This window comes from Cucurbita pepo, chromosome 11, assembly GCF_057944985.1.
Source record: "Cucurbita pepo subsp. pepo isolate OVF chromosome 11, ASM5794498v1, whole genome shotgun sequence".
NCBI classification, from domain to species: Eukaryota; Viridiplantae; Streptophyta; class Magnoliopsida; order Cucurbitales; family Cucurbitaceae; genus Cucurbita; species Cucurbita pepo.
Window position 1 is genome coordinate 2,852,526 of NC_141808.1, and position 18,943 is coordinate 2,871,468.

Consider the following 18,943-nt stretch of genomic DNA (forward strand, 5'->3'; position numbering starts at 1 on the left):
AGAATGAACACTTGAATATTAAATTGAATTCCATCCATTTCTTTTGCTATTCAGTCATTTTTTTTAGGAATATGGGCTGCTAATTGACCCACGGCTAAACATTTTTCATAAGAGTGTGAAAACCTCTCCCTAGCAGACGGGTTTTAAAACAAAAAGGCTAATGATATTACATAACGAACAGTATTTGGCAGCGGTGGGCTTGAGCTGTTACAAATGGTACCATAACCAAGCACCAAGCGATGTGCCAGCAAGATCTCACATTGGTTGGTGAAGGGAATGAAGCATTTCTTGTAAGGGTGTAGAAACTTCTCCCTAGCAAACGCGTATTAAAACTGTGAGGCTGACGACGATACGTAACAAGCCAAAGCAGACAATATTTGATAGCAGTAGGCTTCAGCTCTTACAAATGGTACCAAAGCCAAACACCAATACCAGCAATAACGTCGTGCCTTCAAGGAAAGTGAATTGTGAGACCCCACATCGATTGAAGAACAGAACGAAACATTCCTTGTAAGGGTATACAAACCTCTTTTTAAGATACGCGTTTTAAAACCGTGAGACTGATAGCAATACCCAACTGACAATATCTACCAGCAATGAGTTTGAGCTGAGCAATATGCCAACAAGGACACTAGACTCTCAAGGGGATGGATTGTTAGATCGCACATCGAAGCATTTCTTATAAGGGTGTGGAAACCTCTCCCCAACAAACGCAGTTTAAAACTATGAGACGGACAACGATACGTAACAAGTCAAAAGAGACAATATCTACTAACGATGAGCTGGACTGATACCCGGGTTCATAGATTCTCCACAGCAACAGCAACACATAGTGGGGGAGTATAAACATAAAGTTTCTTTATACAAAGCTATGTGTATCATCTACTACTTTTCTTTGCACCTTTTCCTTTTTATTTAAGTTTTCCTCTCACCTTCCTTCTCCATTATCAGCCATGGCTTTCCACTCAGCCTTCTTTCTTCTTCTGTTCTTCACTTCCTCCATGGCTTCTTCTCAAGCTCTTACTGCCGCCATAGCCAACCAGTCCCAGTTCTTCCTTCTCATGCAAACAACTGCCTCAGGTGACCTCCTCTCCAATTGGGATCTTTCACAAGGAAAATCCTTCTGCAACTTCACTGGAATCCGCTGCAATGACCGTGGTCACGTCGTTCGGATCGATATCTCCGGCCACCCTCTCTCCGGTACCTTCCCGGACGATGTATGCTCTTACCTGCCATCACTCAGAGTTCTTCGCCTCGCTGATACCGGATTGTCGGGGCGTTTTCCCTCAGGAATCACCAACTGCTCTCTCATTCAAGAGCTTGACATGAGTTCTCTATATCTCAATGGAACAATCCCGGACTTATCGCAAATGAAACAACTCCGTGTACTCGACCTCTCCTACAATTCGTTCACCGGAGATTTCCCCATGTCGGTTTTCGACCTTGTTAATCTCGAGATACTGAATTTCAACGAGAATTATAATCTCAACTTATGGAAATTACCTGAGAAGATCTCTAGATTGAAGAAGCTGAAATCTATGGTGTTGACAACATGTATGTTGGACGGAGAAATCCCTCGATCGATCGGGAATATGACGTCGCTTATTGATCTCGAACTAAGTGGGAACTTTCTCAAGGGAGAGATTCCAAAAGAAATCTCCTTGCTCAAGAACCTGCAACAACTTGAACTCTATTACAATGAACTCACAGGAAACATACCAGAAGAGCTCGGAAATCTAACCGAGCTCGTCGACGTCGACATGTCGGTGAACCTTTTGACAGGGGAGATTCCGGAATCTATATGCAAACTCCCTAAGCTTAAAGTTCTACAGATTTACAACAATAGCCTAACAGGAGAGATTCCAAGTGTATTAGCTAACTCAACAACACTAACTATGCTATCACTTTATGACAATTTTCTTACAGGACAGATTCCACAAAAGTTGGGGAAGTTCTCACCTATGGTCGTCGTCGACTTGTCGGAGAATCGCCTGTCGGGGGCATTGCCATTGGATATATGCAGAGGAGGGGAATTGCTCTACTTTCTTGTTCTTCAAAACAGCCTTTCCGGAGAAATTCCGGCGAGTTTTGCTGAATGCCGGTCACTTTTAAGGTTTAGAATTAGTTTCAATCAGCTGGTCGGAGCAATTCCTGAAGGTGTTCTTGGTCTCCCCCATGTTTCAATCATTGATGTTGCTCATAATAACCTCACTGGTTCCATTTCAAATTCAATCTCACAGGCTAGAAACTTGTCGGAATTGTTCTTACAAAAAAACAGGATTTCTGGAGTTATCCCGCCGGAGATTTCAGCAGCCACCAATCTGGTGAAGCTAGATCTTAGTAACAATCTTCTCTCCGGCGCAGTGCCGCCGCAGATTGGTAGCCTGAAGAAGCTAAATTTGGTGATGTTACAAGGAAACCAATTGAATTCTTCAATCCCTAGTTCATTGACATCGTTAAAATCCCTCAATGTTCTTGATCTCTCAAACAATCGTTTATCCGGGAAAATCCCAGAAAGTTTGGGTAAATTGTTCCCAAGTTCCTTGAATTTCTCGAACAATCAACTTTCCGGTCCGATTCCGATGTCTTTGATCAAACAAGGGTTAGCCGATAGCTTCTCCGGCAACCCAAATCTCTGTCTTCCACCGGCGTATTTCATTTCATCGGATCAGAAATTCCCCATTTGTTCACAAATTTCCTTGAAAAAACGTCTAGATTTCATCTGGGTAATCGTAATTCCGTTGCTTATTTTCTTCACCGGCGCCGTTCTGTTTCTAAAACGAAGAAAATCACCAGAGATCGAAAACGAAGAAACCCTCTGTTCGTCGTTCTTCCATAAACAGAGCTTCGACCAAAACAGGATTCTCGAATCCATGGCGGAAAAGAACATCATCGGCCATGGCGGATCGGGAACGGTTTACAAAATCGAACTCGGACACGGAGAAATCGTCGCCGTGAAAAGACTATGGAATCGAAGAACGAAACATTTCTTCGACAAGGAATTGAAAACAGAGGTCGAAACCCTAGAAACTATCAGACATAAGAACATCGTGAAACTCCACAGCTACTTTTCCGGTCGAAATTGCAGCCTTCTGGTTTACGAATACATCCCAAACGGAAACCTATGGGACGCCCTTCATAAAGGGTGGGTTTATCTCGATTGGCCGACGCGCCGCCGCATCGCGGTGGGGATCGCGCAAGCCCTCGCCTATCTCCACCACGATCTCTCGCCGCCCGTAATCCACAGAGACATCAAAACCACAAACATTCTATTAGATGGAAATTACGAACCCAAAGTAGCAGATTTCGGCATAGCCAAAGTTCTTCAAGGAACCAAAGGTTCAACGAACTCTGTAATCGCCGGAACATACGGCTACTTAGCTCCCGGTAAGTTCCTCAATCGATTCCTAATTTCAGCAAACCCCATTATCGATTTCGTTTAATTTCTCAGAACAAATCACAGAATATGCATATTCATCGAAGGAGACAACGAAGAGCGACGTGTATAGCTTTGGGGTGGTGTTAATGGAGCTGATCACCGGGAAGACGCCGATTGCGGCGGAGTACGGCGAGAACAAGAACATTGTGTTCTGGGTTTCGAATAAAATGGACACAAAAGAAGGGGTTCTTGAGATTCTTGACAAGAGATTAAAAGGGTTGTTCATGGATGAGATGATTAAGGCCTTGAGGATCGCCATTCGCTGCACTTACAAGAATCCAGCGCTCCGACCCGCCATGGGAGAGGTGGTTCAGCTTCTCCAAGAGGTCAAAAAGGGCGAAGATACGTATGATGTCACTCAAATAAAGTACCCTTTTTGAGTCCAAAATCTAAGGATGAACCCTTTTTTCCCTTTTTTATGTATGAATTAATTATAATATATGATACGATAATCATTTGGAGTAAATGATTCGAACGTCTGATCTTTCCGTGGATATAAAATTTGTTCTCTTTTACTCGTTTGACAACATTTTTTCTTCCCTTTTGAGTGTTGTTACCTTTGATTCTTCCTTTCAATGCTGATGTTAAAGTTCAAAGCTTTTCGTGTAATTAACGAGGGAATCTTAAAGAACAGTGGACCAAGTAATCACCTCTCCGATATGATATCGCATACAAAAATTTATGAACGAACGACTAACGACGAACCCAATAAGAGATACCTATGATGTCACTCAAATAAAGTACTCTTTTTGAGTCCAAAGTCTAAGGGATGAACCCTTTTTCCCCTTTTATGTATGAATTAGTTATAATATATGATAAGATAAGTGCTTTTTATTTCATTTTATTTTAATTACAACGATTTCGGTTGATTTGAATCTATGATGTTTCAATGAATATAAAGTTACTCTCTTTCACTCGTACGATAAACGTTGTTACTTTCAGCTTCTTATATTATACTTTCTTCTTCCTTTTAGTGCACATGTCAAAGTTCAAAGCTTTTCGTATAATTAACGAGGGAACCCATACAAAAATTTAAAAACCGATAACGATTTCAAAAGGGTATTCAAAACCCATCTGAAAAAAGAAAAAAACGAACATTTAAATCTCTCATCTCACAGATTATTGAACGGATAAACATCAGGGTATCTTAGCATAAACGGTAATAATTCATATAAGACAAAATTCCTTTTAAAATTCTCGGTAGATATACCTAATCTTTCTTTCCGTGTCGTAAAAGAAGATTACATCAATCGAACTAAACGAATTAGGGTTTTTTTTTTCTCGTGATAATACAAATAATTGAACTCGATAAGTGGATAGAAAAGGATGAAATTGAAAGATTTAACACATAATAAACAATTGTTGATGGTCTCTTCCTTTAAAATTGTCAAAAAAGATTCCTTTCTAAAAAGAAGTCCTAGAATTCAAAGATAAGATCTTGAGAGAGGTGAGGTGGAAGATGGTGATTGGCCAATGATATCCCTTTTTGGTTCAAATAATTTAGTTATAGCCATGATTGTCTTCTCAAGGATTCAATTCCCCACTTTCAATGCATCTTTTTATGTGGTACTTTCAATTCTATTGATACCCGAAAGTAAAAGGTGATAGCTTTTCGTTGTGCTTCTTTGAGCTCAGCTCGTTCGGGTAAGACTGTTGCTGTTAATGTATAACAGAAGGATGAACCAAGGTAGGGCTTCCTTTGTCGTCACCATCCAACCTATCCGGTGATCAGCATTACTAGAAACTCTAATGCTCTAATCTCACACAGGTCGTCTTGTTCTCATCAACCGAGCCTACTCCTCTCAGACAATCAAGTTTATCAGCTCATATATGCTTTCACGATACAACCCATTTGTTTTTCTTTGTGACGATAAATGATCCGACCCATCATAAGATTTTCCTTATTTAATTCTTTTTAAATAACTAAAAATAAATAAATAAATAAAACTAATCATTGTAAACCAAAAAGTGCTTCAATTATTAAGAAAAGTAAAACCCTAGCCAGCCTACGCGTCCTAGTGATTAGACTTGAGAGGCTTGAAATGATTTGTATGTAACCAATAATTTTAGAGCCGTGAAACACTGAACTAGGTTCTCGTCTCTAATTTAAATAGATATTTATGGCTAAAAAAGAAATACATGAATGAACCGAAATTATATCATGAGACTGGTTTCATATTAAATATATATATATATATAGTTATTGTGTTGGTCTGTGAAGATAGTCTTCAAACTATAAGCCATTTAAATCACGAATCTTACGTGAATTTCTTACATTTTTTTAAAGTAGACATTGCTTTATAAGAATCAACGTTATGTTAGATTTCAATTCGATTGAATTAAAATCCAAAGACGAATTACTCTTTAAACCGCAAGATAACGGGTCATTATATATCTACTCAAAATCAAGCTATGGTTCGTTCATGAACGTTTAGAAGAACGAACGAAAATTGAATTTGGGATTTCTCTACGCTCGTCCAAAATGCATTACCTTTCCCGACGTCCTAAAGCTTAGCGTCGAGAAGCGTCGAAACATGTTTTGATGGAGGCATCTGTTGCCATTGCCAAGGTGGAGAGTCCATTAAAATTTAAAACCACCATTGACCAAAAGGAACAGTTTTAGAACCAAATCTTTAATTATTGCATCTTTGTCTCTTATAGCTACTACACTTTCCAATCTTTTTACAATATCTATTATTAAATATTCATCCTCATATAAATATTAAAAAAAATATATACTTTTATTTTTTTTTTTTTTTTTTTTTTTTTTTTTTTTTGAGATTTAAAGTTGACCGTACCCAGTTGGGTAACAGCTTGAATTAGGTTATAAAAATCTTTTAGATTAACCCGAGTTGGGTTGATGACCTAAACAACTCGAATAGAATTCACAACCCAACCCAATATTTTATTTCTGAGTCATTCCCTTCTGATTGATTGAAGAAGGTCTGTCTGTCTCATTGCTGCCTGTTCCGACTGAGTAAAGGGTCTGTATGTCTTGTCTCAAGCAGAAAATGATCCTATTTGACCGCTATACATTGCTAACATCTGTTCTACATGACTCTGGAACAACATATAGGATAGTGCTTCGGAAAAATAGGGGGTTCTTATTGTTAGACGAACACGACTCTCCACAATGGTATGATATTGTCCACTTTGAGCATAAGCTCTCATGGCTTTGCTTTGGGCTTCCCCAAAAGGCCTCATACCAATGGAGTTAGTATTCCTCACTTATAAACCCATGATCATTCCCTAAATTAGTCGATGTGGGACTTCCATCATCCAACACCTCCCCTCGAACAAAGTGCGCCTCCCCTTAATCGAGGCTCGACTCCTTTGGAGTCTTAGTCATTTTTGACTGCCTTCGAGGAGGGGCTTGGCTCCTTTTCTTTAGGAGTTCTTTGTTCGATATTTGAGGATTTGAGGATTTATCAATCTATTGGCACGACTAAGTTTAGGGCATGGCTCTGATACCATGTTAGACGAACACGACTCTCCACAATGGTATGATATTGTCCACTTTGAGCATAAGCTCTCATGGCTTTGCTTATTGTTAGTGAAAGAGGGATTTATTGAATAATTGATGAGAAGATTATGCTCAAAGTGGACAATATCACACGACTCTCCACAATGGTATGATATTGTCCACTTTGAGCATAAGCTCTCATCTCCTTCATATTCAGCCTTGAGATAATCCCAGATTTCTTTTGCTGTTTTGAGGGACATTATTCGCATGAAGATCATTTCAGATACAGCGGCAAATAGGCAAGCTTTTGCCTTTGATTTCCTTGTCTTCTTTTCCTTCTGTAATTTGATTTGTGCTACAGTAGGATTTGCTGGAAGCAGAGGGACCTCGTAATCCTCTTCTATTGCTTCCCAAAGATCCAAGGCCTCCAAATAAGTCTCCATACGAACTGCCCACATTTGATAATTGTCTCCATCGAAGACTGGTGGTGCAACAGCTGAAAAACTTGATTCTCCCATTTTGATCTCACAGATCCCTTAAGAAGATAGCTCTGATACCATGTTAGACGAACACGACTCTCCACAATTGGTATCAGAGCTATCTTCTTAAGGGATCTGTGAGATCAAAATGGGAGAATCAAGTTTTTCAGCTGTTGCACCACCAGTCTTCGATGGAGACAATTATCAAATGTGGGCAGTTCGTATGGAGACTTATTTGGAGGCCTTGGATCTTTGGGAAGCAATAGAAGAGGATTACGAGGTCCCTCTGCTTCCAGCAAATCCTACTGTAGCACAAATCAAATTACAGAAGGAAAAGAAGACAAGGAAATCAAAGGCAAAAGCTTGCCTATTTGCCGCTGTATCTGAAATGATCTTCATGCGAATAATGTCCCTCAAAACAGCAAAAGAAATCTGGGATTATCTCAAGGCTGAATATGAAGGAGATGAGAGCTTATGCTCAAAGTGGACAATATCATACCATTGTGGAGAGTCGTGTTCGTCTAACACTTATGATGCCTTGAGAGAGGGAGAGGAAAGTCAATTCATGGATTGGATTATCGAGTTGTTTTTCTTTTTTCTTATTTTTTAAAAAATAAAACTTATTCAAATTCCATGTTACATTAATAACTAAAATCTTATAAAGTTCAAATATCAAACATTCACAAGTCAACACACCACTGTCAAATATTTTTAATTTTATATATATAGAGGCAATAATTATGTATTCCATTAAAAAATAAAATTAAAAAAAAAAAAAAAAGCACTAAAAGACTGTGGGCTAAACATTCTCATCACCTAATAATAATTCACATAATGGTATTTGGTGACATTATACTTGGAATGCATTACAAATAAATTTATTAATATTTTTTTTAATGCATTTAAATTAAATTAAATATAAATAAATAAATATTTATTTATTTATTTATAATTATTGCATGTGAAATGCTTTTGAAAATAATGGATTTGGAATGGGTTGTGGGGTTTAATTCATGAAATAAAAACCAACACATGTGATGTGCACCATAAAGTAATATCAATTATACACACAATGTGTTCACACTACTGTGTTCTCAACTATCTCTCCCCCATTTATATATAAAAAAATATATTTATAAAATTTTAAATTCAATTCCCGTACTCGTTAACCTGCTACCTACCTAATTCTCGAGCTTCATAATGTTTCAATTTTATACTGTCTGACCGTTGGTGTGAGCACAAGTTGATCTGAATGAAGCAACACTGAACTATATTCAAATCGTTATGTATTGCCGTCAGTCTCACAGTTTTAAAACGCGTATGCTAAGAAGAGATTTCCGGATCTCGTATGAAAATTCCCATTATTTTATTTTATTTTTTCATAAAAAGAAATTATTATTTATTGAATGTTCTCGCTTGGGCCTATCCAGAAAACTTGTTGGGCCGTTCGTTATGGGCCGAAGGTGGGTCGTAGTGGGCCTTTATTGGGCTGGTGTTGTTTATAGTTAACAGAAGAACACTTTTATCCAAAAAATTTAAAAAATGGTGGGCCGAATACAAAGTCAACCAAAGCCCATTATGACGTGGGAATTAAATAATAATAAATATTATTATTAGAAGTCGCTAACTTAATACCTAATTCGAGTTCAGCGGCGAAGCTTAGTCAATTACTGAAATGCCCTTCTAATCTTCAATGACTGACTCTTATTAAGCCGATTCATAGGGCTAAACGTGTCATTTAGTTATTTGGTCTATTCTATGTTATTGCATACATCACTCGTTACCTATTATGACATTGTAGCTTACCTATTGTGACATTGTGGTTTCCTTTGCGAGAACCACGAGCCTACTGTGGTACTTTGACACTGTTGTCTTTACTTATACGCTGATAATCAATTCGTTCGTTACTTGGCCTACATGAGCTTGAACAGTAATAGCAATAATAGTCCCCATTTTGAGGCCCTGGTTCTAGTTTCGTTTCGAATGCCAACAAGTATGAGAGAAAAAAAGACTTGGTTTCGTAGTTTACATTTATTCTCAGCTAACAAACAGAGTGACTAATCATCACCGAAAAGAACTTGAATCAGAGTTAATTTTTAAATCTTTTTAATATATTAAAAATTTATCAAACATAAAATTAAAATTTTTACACGTGTAAATCTAAATTTATATTATTATTTTAATTAAAATAATAAAAAAATGATAGAGATGGGATGATAGATTAGTGGATTTATTTTTCAAAGTAATTCCACTTCCCATATTAAAAATAAATAAATAAAAGCTACCAAATTAATCTCACTTGGGTTAATATAATATAATTAATATGTCACATCTCCTAAAAATATCAGATAAAATTATGAAATTAATTAATATTAAAAGTAATAATTATTATAAAATGAGTTGTACGGTAGATAGGTACTCCCTTTTGTCATCTTCTTACGTGGCATCCTTTCCTATTTTGTCCCAAACAAAAAGACAAACTTATCTACGACTGTCTCTCGGCCGCTGGGGACCGATACACAGAATTGACGGATCAGAGAAAAGTTCGGTGCGGCGGACGGCGGTGGATGCAGACGGAATTTCATTTTCTGTCCGATTCCACCAGGCATAGAAACAACTTCAATCTTCTAATTCTTGCGAGTTTCCGACTTCTCAATGCCGGCGGGGCTCCGGCGAAGCCGTCGCCGGCGCGGCCAAGTCTTCTCAGGCACTGACATTTGATAACGCTTTAGGGTATAGAAGGGGCAGTTGGTGGTGGGGGTGCTGGTGGGGACGATTGTGGACTGCCCACCACCTGTTCGACGAAATGCGTAGGAGGAATTGGGCGTCAACTTTTGCTGCGAGAAAAAGATGAATGTGTCACGCTCTTGAAAGAATGTTTGGTTCTCCTTCTTAATCGATGTAAGATCTCACAATCTACTCTTTTAGGGGATGGCGTCCTCGCTGGCAATCGTTCCTTTCTCCAATTGATGTGGAATTCCCCAATCCACCCCTTTTCGAGATCTGGCATCTTTGTTGGCACACTGCCTTGTATCCATTCCCTTTGAGGCTCAGCCTTCTCACGTACAATCGTTCCCTTCTCCAATCAATGTGGGACTCCCCAATCCACCCTTCTTCGAGGTCCAGCGTCCTTACTGGTACACCATCTCATGTCTATCCCCTTCGAGGTTCAGCCTTTTCACTGGCACATCGTCTGGTGTTGAGCTCTTATACCATTTGTAACAGCTCAAGCCCACCGCTAGCAAATATTGTTCTCTCTGGGCTTTCACTTGAGGGAATGATTTCCCCTCAAGGTTTTAAAAACGTGCAACGCGTCTGTTGGAGAGGTTCTCCACCCCAACGGATGTGGAGGGTGGGTGACATAAGGTGTTTGTGTGTGAATTGAAGATGAGATGCAAATGCAAAGAGAGAAATGGGTTGAATTATCATACGTGACACCATTATCAATCAACTTTTAGCCAAAGAAAGGGAAAAAGTTGGGGGAGATGAAATGAACACCATCTTTTAGCCATTAATTATTCAAGAATGTTGTTCTTGGAGATCTGGTTGCCCTTTTCTTTTGCTTGGTGATGAAGCATGCTGGGTTGTATTTATCAGTGTTGAGTATCATTGGTGGCCAGGCGGATACTCCAACCAAGCAACATGAGCATATCATAAAAGGGTAAGAAGCATTATATTGAATTTATGTTTGGGAATGCTTTTCACCATCACAACTTTTGTGTTTGATTATTGTTTACAACCATCTTTTTCAAAAGAAAAAGGGAAAAACCAAAGCACTTGGAACTACTTTTTTTTCCCTTTCATTTTGACATGAACCTGACTGTTGCTATGAAAGAAGTGCATTTTGTTTTAAATATTTCTTTGAATGAACTGTTCGGTTACGTTTTGGATTGGTTTGCTCTATTAAAAATGCTTCTATTCAGGTTAGATTCAATGTAAAAGACGAGTATTAAACATTATGATCCGTTTGAGTGGTTGCTAGAGTTGGTTGTTGGATGTGGCTAGTGATTGTTAGTCACTAGCCTCGATTCCCAATCGTTGGTTGCCAATCTTGGTCGTTGGAGATAGGTGGCTAGCGATCGAGATTGGGGAACAGTGACCAACGACCAAAACTGACTATTAGTGGCTTGCGATGAGACTAGGGATTAGCAAATAAGATCATAGAAAGGTAACAATGACTAGGACCATGCGACCAGTGATTGGCGATTGAAACCAATCGACCTTTGCAAGGCTGGTCACCGGTCACCAGACTCGAGTCTCGGTCGTTGGCCACCAATTAGGGGTAGGTGGCCATCAAGGAGTTGTTTGTAGGTGATTGTTGTCGACTGCTAGTTGCCGAAGTTGATGCTAATCATTTATCCTTGGTCCTAGTCGTCGATCACCGGTCCTCAATCTTTGTTAGTTGTTGGACTCGATCCCTAGTCACCAACACCCAATTGATGAAGTGATCGCAAGTCACATGTCCTTTGTTTCAATCGATAATCCTAATTATCGACCACAAGTTGTCGGTTGCTAGTTTCGATCCTTGGTCCCTGGTCTCGATCATCAATGATCAATGGCCAACAACTAGTAATTAACAACCACTTTGGTGATCATGACCGAAGTGGTCATTGATCACCAGTCCCCAGTCCCAATCGTTGACCATTGATCCTTAGTCCTAGTCGTTGGAGGTACTGCATGGTCACCCATAGTCATTGGTGGTTTGTGGCTATCAACGATGGCCACGACGAGAGTGAAGCTATAGAAATTTATTAGAAAATAAATTTTTTTATATCTACTCATCAACACGAGCACAACAAACAATCAAAGTATCAATTAGCCTTCGTCACATCTTCAACTTATTCTCTCACTTATCAAAGTATAACACACATGCCCATTGTGCCATAAAGTTGTGGCTTTGCGCAGCGCCACACCATGGGGGGACGAACAACCACACATTTTCTCAACGTGGGAAATCTTTTACTACTTTTTTTTACCTTTTTTTCATTCGTCCCGAAAAAGAATTTAAGAATTTTGTGATATCATGAAATGAAATAAAGTAATTTCTCGTGTAACAACCTTCCAAATGTTATGAACTGAAACCATCCATCCTAAAAATAAAATAACCAAAAAAGACAAAAAAAAAAAAAAAAATGAAAATTACTGCTCGTACTAACAAGGTGGCTCAGTTATAATAACTTCAAAATCACGTGTAGAGGAGCAGTTTCTATGTAATTTTACTAGGAAACATGTGAACGAAAACAAATTATGCTGGAATGACTCGTATTGGTTTGTAGGGATAGTTTTTACTTTTAGCAACGAGAAGTAAGTAACGTAGTCATATTACAGAAGATGCAATAAATGTCCGAGCCAATCTAAATTTCGATTCCTAGATACTATTCGCTACATCGATAAGCAATTTTAAGATATATACAAAGATCACCACTAAGAGTTGGGACATTATTGTTATTACTATTATTAATTACATGATAGTGACTAATTAAAATAATGTTGTCTTTTAAGACCACTCATACTCATATCATATTATATATATATATATTGGTCTCTTTTGCAATGTTTATCTACATTTATTTATTTTGTGGGTGTGGCCAAATTTAATTTTTAATTTTTATATAATTTAATGAATATTAATATAATATTTTATTGGAGCATTATCCAAAATAAAAATTAATTTAAATTAATTTAATATCTTGGCTTTGAAAATTATATTAAATATTTATCCTCTTCTATCCATTATTTTTTTTTACTGATTTTAAGGTTTATATATATATATATTCAATAATAACATGTTTTTTTCATTTTATAATTGAAAATTAAATACTTTTTTAGAATCTTAAATAGTTAAAAAAAAAAGTATAAATTATTTGAAAAGTAAAAATATTCCTAATTTAAGAATAATGATACGATGGTTAATGCTCTTTAATGAATGCTAAAAATGGGGAATAATAATATTATATATTTTCAAATAATGGGAAATTACTAAATTCACCCTTATCCTTTTAACATTGGAAAGCCATCTCATATAATTTGCAACATTTATTTTTAGATTTAACCCTATATTTCAATTGATCAAAATTAAATTTTAGACACGAGAAATTAAACGTCACAACTTAAGTACATCTCGAATAATTTCTACAATGAGTCACGGTTCATCGACGAAGGAGTAATTTTGTTAAAACTCGAGAATCAAATTCTACCCATAGAGGACAAAATTCAAATTTCAAAGCTAGTGGTTCCACGTGCTCGATCGAACCATTTGAGTTTCTTACCGTAACAACATAATCATAACAACTTCGACAGGGACACCTTCTTCATGATCTAAGAATCCAATGTAGATTGCACTAAGCACGGAGAGCTGTGGAGAGCTCCTCTTTGGTTCCATTTGTCCACATTCTTCCTTTCCATCACGGAAATTCGAGCTTGATTGTTCTATGTATTCGATGGGCTCGGTACCCTCCATAAACAGAGAGGTCCAGTCCTTCCTAATCATTCACAATTCAATTCATTGCGTTCTTCTTTGGAGCGGAACTTCCAGCCAACCAACCAATCCTATTGATCTGACCTAAATAGAAAAAATGAAAATAAGAAGAATAGAAATTATATATATAAATATATTATTATTGGTGTATAAAATTTAGAATTAAAAAAAAAAAAAAAAAAAAAAAAAAAAACGTTAGTAACAGCAAACCGCCATGGATTTGCCTAAACTTGGCGGAACGCTAAGAGAATTTGTAACGGGAAAAACTGACCACAGCGGTTAGTTAATTAATTATTTAATAATAAATATATATTTTTAAACTCACTAAAAAAGAAAAAAAACAGTACAGCTAGAAAAACCATTCTTTTTATTTTTATTTATATTTATTTATTTATTTATTTGTCTATATATATTGTGAAACTCCTACCCAAAATCTGTGCAAAAATAACTCATCTCCGGTTACCGGCCTTACCTCCTTCTCTGCTACTCGTGACGTTTCGTTTTCTATTTTCTACCGCCATTGGAATTATTCTGCAGCTCCTTAATCCATCCCCTGCATTTTCTGTGGTTCTTTCTGTTTTTGTTTGGTCCTCTTGTGGTTCGATTTGCAGGCGGTGAAATTATTGGAGGAGGAGATTATGAGGTTGAAGGAGGATTTGCCTTACACCGCCGACGAAGACGTGTCTGAAATGGAGGAAACGGTGTCGCTCCAGTCTAGGTATTCGAATGCGCACCAGAGGAAGGTGGTTGTTGTTGGCTATGCTCTTACCTCCAAGAAGACCAAGAGTTTTATGAAGCCTAAGCTTGAAGGATTGGCTAGGTATAATCCAGACTCCGCCATGTTTTTTTTGTTTTGATTTGATTTGGTTTGGTTTGGTTTGGTTTGATCGTTTATTCTTGCGTTGTTTTTGTTTTGAAACCTTGGAATGCGATGCGATGCGATTTTGATTTCTGCGGAGGGGCTGTTCGTTTTTTCCTTTTCTTCTTCTTCTTATTTTAGGAATGTATGAATTGTTTTTCCGGCTGCTGTTTCACCGAGGAATATTCCAGAGCCACTTACGTCGTTTTCCTTTGCCTGCAATTAAGATTGTTCCAAAGATCAGAAGGTTCCAAAGATTTCGCAATCGAGAACGATATTATAAATCAACTTGCATTTTTTTATTTTCTGTGGATTCTTAGGCTGCAATTAAGATTGGGACCTGAAAATAAAATTCTAAGATATGTTTTATTAAAAAAGAAGAAATGGATTCGATCGATTACGCTATCATTAGTCTCCCATCACGATGTTTATTGAGTTATTGTTACTTTTATCTTATAATCTGCGCTGGCAAATGCAGGAACAAGGGTATATTGTTCGTTGCAATTGATCAAAACAGACCTCTGTCGGATCAGGGTCCTTTTGACATTGTTCTACACAAGGTTAGTCATTTTTTGGAACTTTCCTCCATGGTAGAATTTCCTGGAAATAAACCTTATGATTTTGGGAATAGGACCATCTATGTCTTTCTAAGACAATTCATAAGCCTTCTTCAACTTATAAACTTTTGACCATTTGCTGGGGCCCAGTTGTCTGTAGTAGGTTTTGTGCGGTGCTTATGGGTCTTCAACTCTTTGTCACAGCACTTATTTCTGTCCTTGTTTTTCTTACACGCAGTTGTCAGGAAAAGAGTGGCGTCAGATTCTCGAGGTTGGTTCTCTATTGACTTTCGATGTAGTTTCAGTTTGACTGTTTTAATTGTGTTTATATGACATTTAAACCTTGTTGAATGTAATATTGTATGCCTAACTTGTCGGCAATGCGACATCTATGCACTTTGTTCGAGTTGAATGATCACTGACATTGGCTAACCGACTGACTAGCTTTGATATGTAAAGCTTACCACATCTGGCGTAATGTGCAGACTGGTTCTCGTATGTCGTGAATCATGATCTTCTATGATTGAGTCATGGCTCCATTGATATAAAAATGGTTGTAAGGACTCCACTTACATTTTATTTTTAGTTGCCTTTATTTTAGGAGATGATCTTCCATGAAATCATGGTTCCATTGATGTAGCAATGTTTATACATGACTAAACTGATGAAGATGGAACCTACAAATTTTCAATTTAGTCTACTTCAACTCACAGATATTAAGATTCTCTCTATTTCAGCCTTGCAATTATTCAAAATGGGTCCATATACACCGTCTACCTCCACTTACAAGAGACCCTGCCTGTAACAGATTGTGGATTGTAGATAATGAGTTTTTTTTTTTCTTTTGAAAAATAATGTCATTTTTCAATTGATTCTTTGGGGTCGGGTTAGAAATCATATGAGATTTAGCTTTTAATTGTATTCTACATTATTTAGAACGATTTTGTTGTGTTTTCCTGCTCTCGTGGACCATTCCTCCCTTGAACATCAGTTGTTAATTACTACATATCATGTCATTAGAAGATTCAGTATGTTTTTGCAGATGTATGAAAGGAATGGAAGAACTACCCTAATCTTTTCATTTTGTAAGCTGAATCATTATTATTATTTATCTTTTTTTTTTTCTGGCTTCCTAACCTTAACTGGAGCCGATTTGGTCATGATGGACCATATATATGTCGGAAACATTTGCATTAAAAGAGAACTGTTTCATAAAATATGTCCGAAACATTTCCAAATTCATAAACTCCAATTTTTTCTTACCCTCTTTGCATATGTTTGTAGGAATACAGGCAAACACACCCAGAAGTGACCGTTCTAGATCCTCCGGATGCAATACAGCATTTACACAGTCGCCAATCTATGCTCCAGGCTGTTGCTGACATGCAATTATCTGAATCCTATGGTAAATATTGGAAATATGTGTTGCTTGAGCGCCGTATATATGGGTATTACTCTCTGACATGTACTGAATGTGGAGGGACCTTTCTGCTGTGCAGGTAGAGTAGATGTTCCAAAACAATTAGTCATAAAGAAAGATGCATCAACCATTTCTGATGGAGTGGTGAAGGTCGGGCTAAATCTTCCTCTTGGTATGTATATCTAGGCGATACTGATCCCTATGTCGTTGGCGTCATCTTTTAGGCAATCTAGGGGAGTGATTTTTGTTAGATATGTCCGTATTATTGATCTCTTATTTTTACGCTTCATCTTTACATTCTTTGTCTCATATTGGCATCAGTTGCTAAACCGTTGGTTGCTGATGGAAGTGAAAAATCCCATCAATTATCTTTAGCTTATGATAAGTACTCCCTCCAAAAGCTTGAGCCTCCTCTTGTTCTCCAGGAGTTTGTCAACCATGGTGAGTAATTCTAACCTACTTCCCTTTATTCCATGTTACATCATAATTCGAGTCGTGAATTTTATTTCTGAATTGCAATTACTCACCGTGCCAGGAGGCGTCATGTTTAAGGTCTTCATCGTCGGTGAAGCTATAAAAGTGGTCAGACGTTTTTCTTTACCAAATGTCAGCATGAGGGAGGTATTGAAAAATGCTGGCATCTACCGTTTCCCAAGAGTTTCTCATGCTGCAGCATCTGCTGATGATGCTGATCTTGATCCTCATGTTGCTGGTTAGTCATCAAATTTCAAAACTTGTTCATGATCGGTCATTGTGTCCATAATTTAGAGGAAAGGTTTAAGATGTGATAGGACTTGGAAACATTTTAAACTTGGTATATACTTTTCCCCTGCAGAACTTCCTCCTCGACCTCTATTAGAGAGACTAGCAAAGGAACTCAGGCGTAGACTGGTAGGGATTTTGCTCAGTTTCCTCATCTTTCTTGGGGCAAATCATGTGTTGTTGGGAAAAGTAGATTGTGTTCATATGGTCATGCTATCTGTGTAGGGGCTTCGTTTATTCAACCTCGATATTATTCGAGAGTATGGAACTAGAGATCAATATTATGTCATTGATATCAACTACTTCCCTGGTAAGTGTTTATCTTCTATGAACATGATACCAATTTTGCATCATTGATATCAAAACTTGTTCTCGTTGTAGGGTATGGGAAAATGCCGGAATATGAACACATATTCACAGATTTCCTGTTGGGCCTGGTGCACAGCAAGTACAAGAAGAGAACAACTTACTAAGAAATTCTTTGATACTCGTACGGTCATTCATGTTCAGTACTTCCCAGATTATATCAACCAAATCTCCAGAATAAACGCGCAAGGGCCATTCGAGGAACTCGTACAATCTTTACTTGGCTGAAGGACGGGAGAGGTGTAGTCGGTGCATTCGTGCAAAATTGATTACCTAAATCTCTGCCCTTCGGTTTTTAGCCATTATCTAATGTGTTATGCTCGCTCACAAAGTTGACGAGTTTGCAGTTTGGAAGGTGTGTGAAAATATGCCTTTTTTACTTGCATCAATTAACTCAAATTTGAACTAATTTCCTCTGGGGCCCCTGCTGCTGCTTTTGTTGGTAGTTTTGGTAGAATGACTGTAAATATTTCTGGGGTAAATAATGGATTTAGTGTCAAGGATGGAATGTAAATTTTGTTTTGGAACTAATTAACCGCTTATAAGTTATAACATCTTTCTTCCCATCAAGTGATTATCGAAATCTTATTTCAATTATAGTAATGCAAGGTTCTTGCAAATGGGTGATTGTGTATGGTTGAGAATTGAATGGGTTCTAGACAAGATCCCCTCCACCAATATGAAGTTCATGGAACTTTATATTACAGGCGTTAGTTAGAAATGAGCCTTTAGTTATGCTGATGAACTCATTTTCTATGAGATCTCACATAATTGGAGAAACGAAGGAGTGCCAGCGAGGACGTTGGGCCTCAAAGGGGGTGGGTTGTGAAATCCCATATCGATAGGAGAGAGGAATGAGTGTCAGCGTCATCGCTGGATCCTAAAGGGGGTGGATTGTGGGATCTCAAATCGGTTGGGGAAGAGAACGAGGAACGAGTGTCAGCACAACAAGGACGCTGAATCCTAAAGGTGGGTGGATTGTGAGATCCCACATCGGTTGGAAAAAGAGAACGAGGAACGAGTGTCAGCGACCTCGGACCCTGAAGGGGGGAGTGTACTGTGAGATCCATATCAATTGGAGGAGAGAATGAGGAATGGGTGCCAGTGTCGCGAAGACGCT

At 37.9% G+C, this 18,943-nt stretch overlaps 2 protein-coding genes and 1 long non-coding RNA gene across 3 annotated transcripts; 2 read left to right on the forward strand and 1 right to left on the reverse strand.

The window, feature by feature from the left end:
• Positions 1–745: 745 nt before the first annotated feature.
• On the reverse strand, positions 746–2,099 carry LOC111805479 (uncharacterized). Its single transcript, XR_002816675.2, has 3 exons — positions 1,960–2,099; positions 1,504–1,673; positions 746–1,399 (listed from the first exon to the last, which is right to left on the reverse strand). It is a non-coding gene; the product is annotated as an uncharacterized LOC111805479 (long non-coding RNA).
• LOC111805477 (receptor protein-tyrosine kinase CEPR1-like) lies at positions 954–3,966 on the forward strand. The gene is made up of 2 exons (XM_023690585.2): positions 954–3,387; positions 3,464–3,966. Exons 1-2 carry the CDS (start codon positions 954–956, stop codon positions 3,817–3,819), a joined length of 2,790 nt encoding a protein of 929 aa, XP_023546353.2. The 3' UTR covers positions 3,820–3,966.
• A 10,320-nt stretch (positions 3,967–14,286) lies between these two features.
• On the forward strand, positions 14,287–18,377 carry LOC111805405 (inositol-tetrakisphosphate 1-kinase 3). Its single transcript, XM_023690488.2, has 10 exons — positions 14,287–14,679; positions 15,197–15,278; positions 15,514–15,546; positions 16,560–16,680; positions 16,775–16,867; positions 17,017–17,136; positions 17,231–17,407; positions 17,531–17,586; positions 17,683–17,767; positions 17,839–18,377. Exons 1-10 carry the CDS (start codon positions 14,498–14,500, stop codon positions 17,928–17,930), a joined length of 1,041 nt encoding a protein of 346 aa, XP_023546256.1. The 5' UTR covers positions 14,287–14,497; the 3' UTR covers positions 17,931–18,377.
• The last annotated feature ends 566 nt before the right edge of the window (positions 18,378–18,943 follow it).

Excerpts from the sequence above, each read along its gene's own strand:
- LOC111805477 (XM_023690585.2), top strand. The coding sequence starts at position 954 with ATGGCTTTCCACTCAGCCTTCTTTCTTCTTCTGTTCTTCACTTCCTCC. Across the intron at positions 3,388-3,463 it reads ATACGGCTACTTAGCTCCCG|AATATGCATATTCATCGAAG; the intron begins GTAAGTTCCTCA and ends AACAAATCACAG.
- LOC111805405 (XM_023690488.2), top strand. The coding sequence starts at position 14,498 with ATGAGGTTGAAGGAGGATTTGCCTTACACCGCCGACGAAGACGTGTCT. Across the intron at positions 16,868-17,016 it reads CGGGCTAAATCTTCCTCTTG|TTGCTAAACCGTTGGTTGCT; the intron begins GTATGTATATCT and ends TATTGGCATCAG. Across the intron at positions 17,408-17,530 it reads TCTTGATCCTCATGTTGCTG|AACTTCCTCCTCGACCTCTA; the intron begins GTTAGTCATCAA and ends TTTCCCCTGCAG.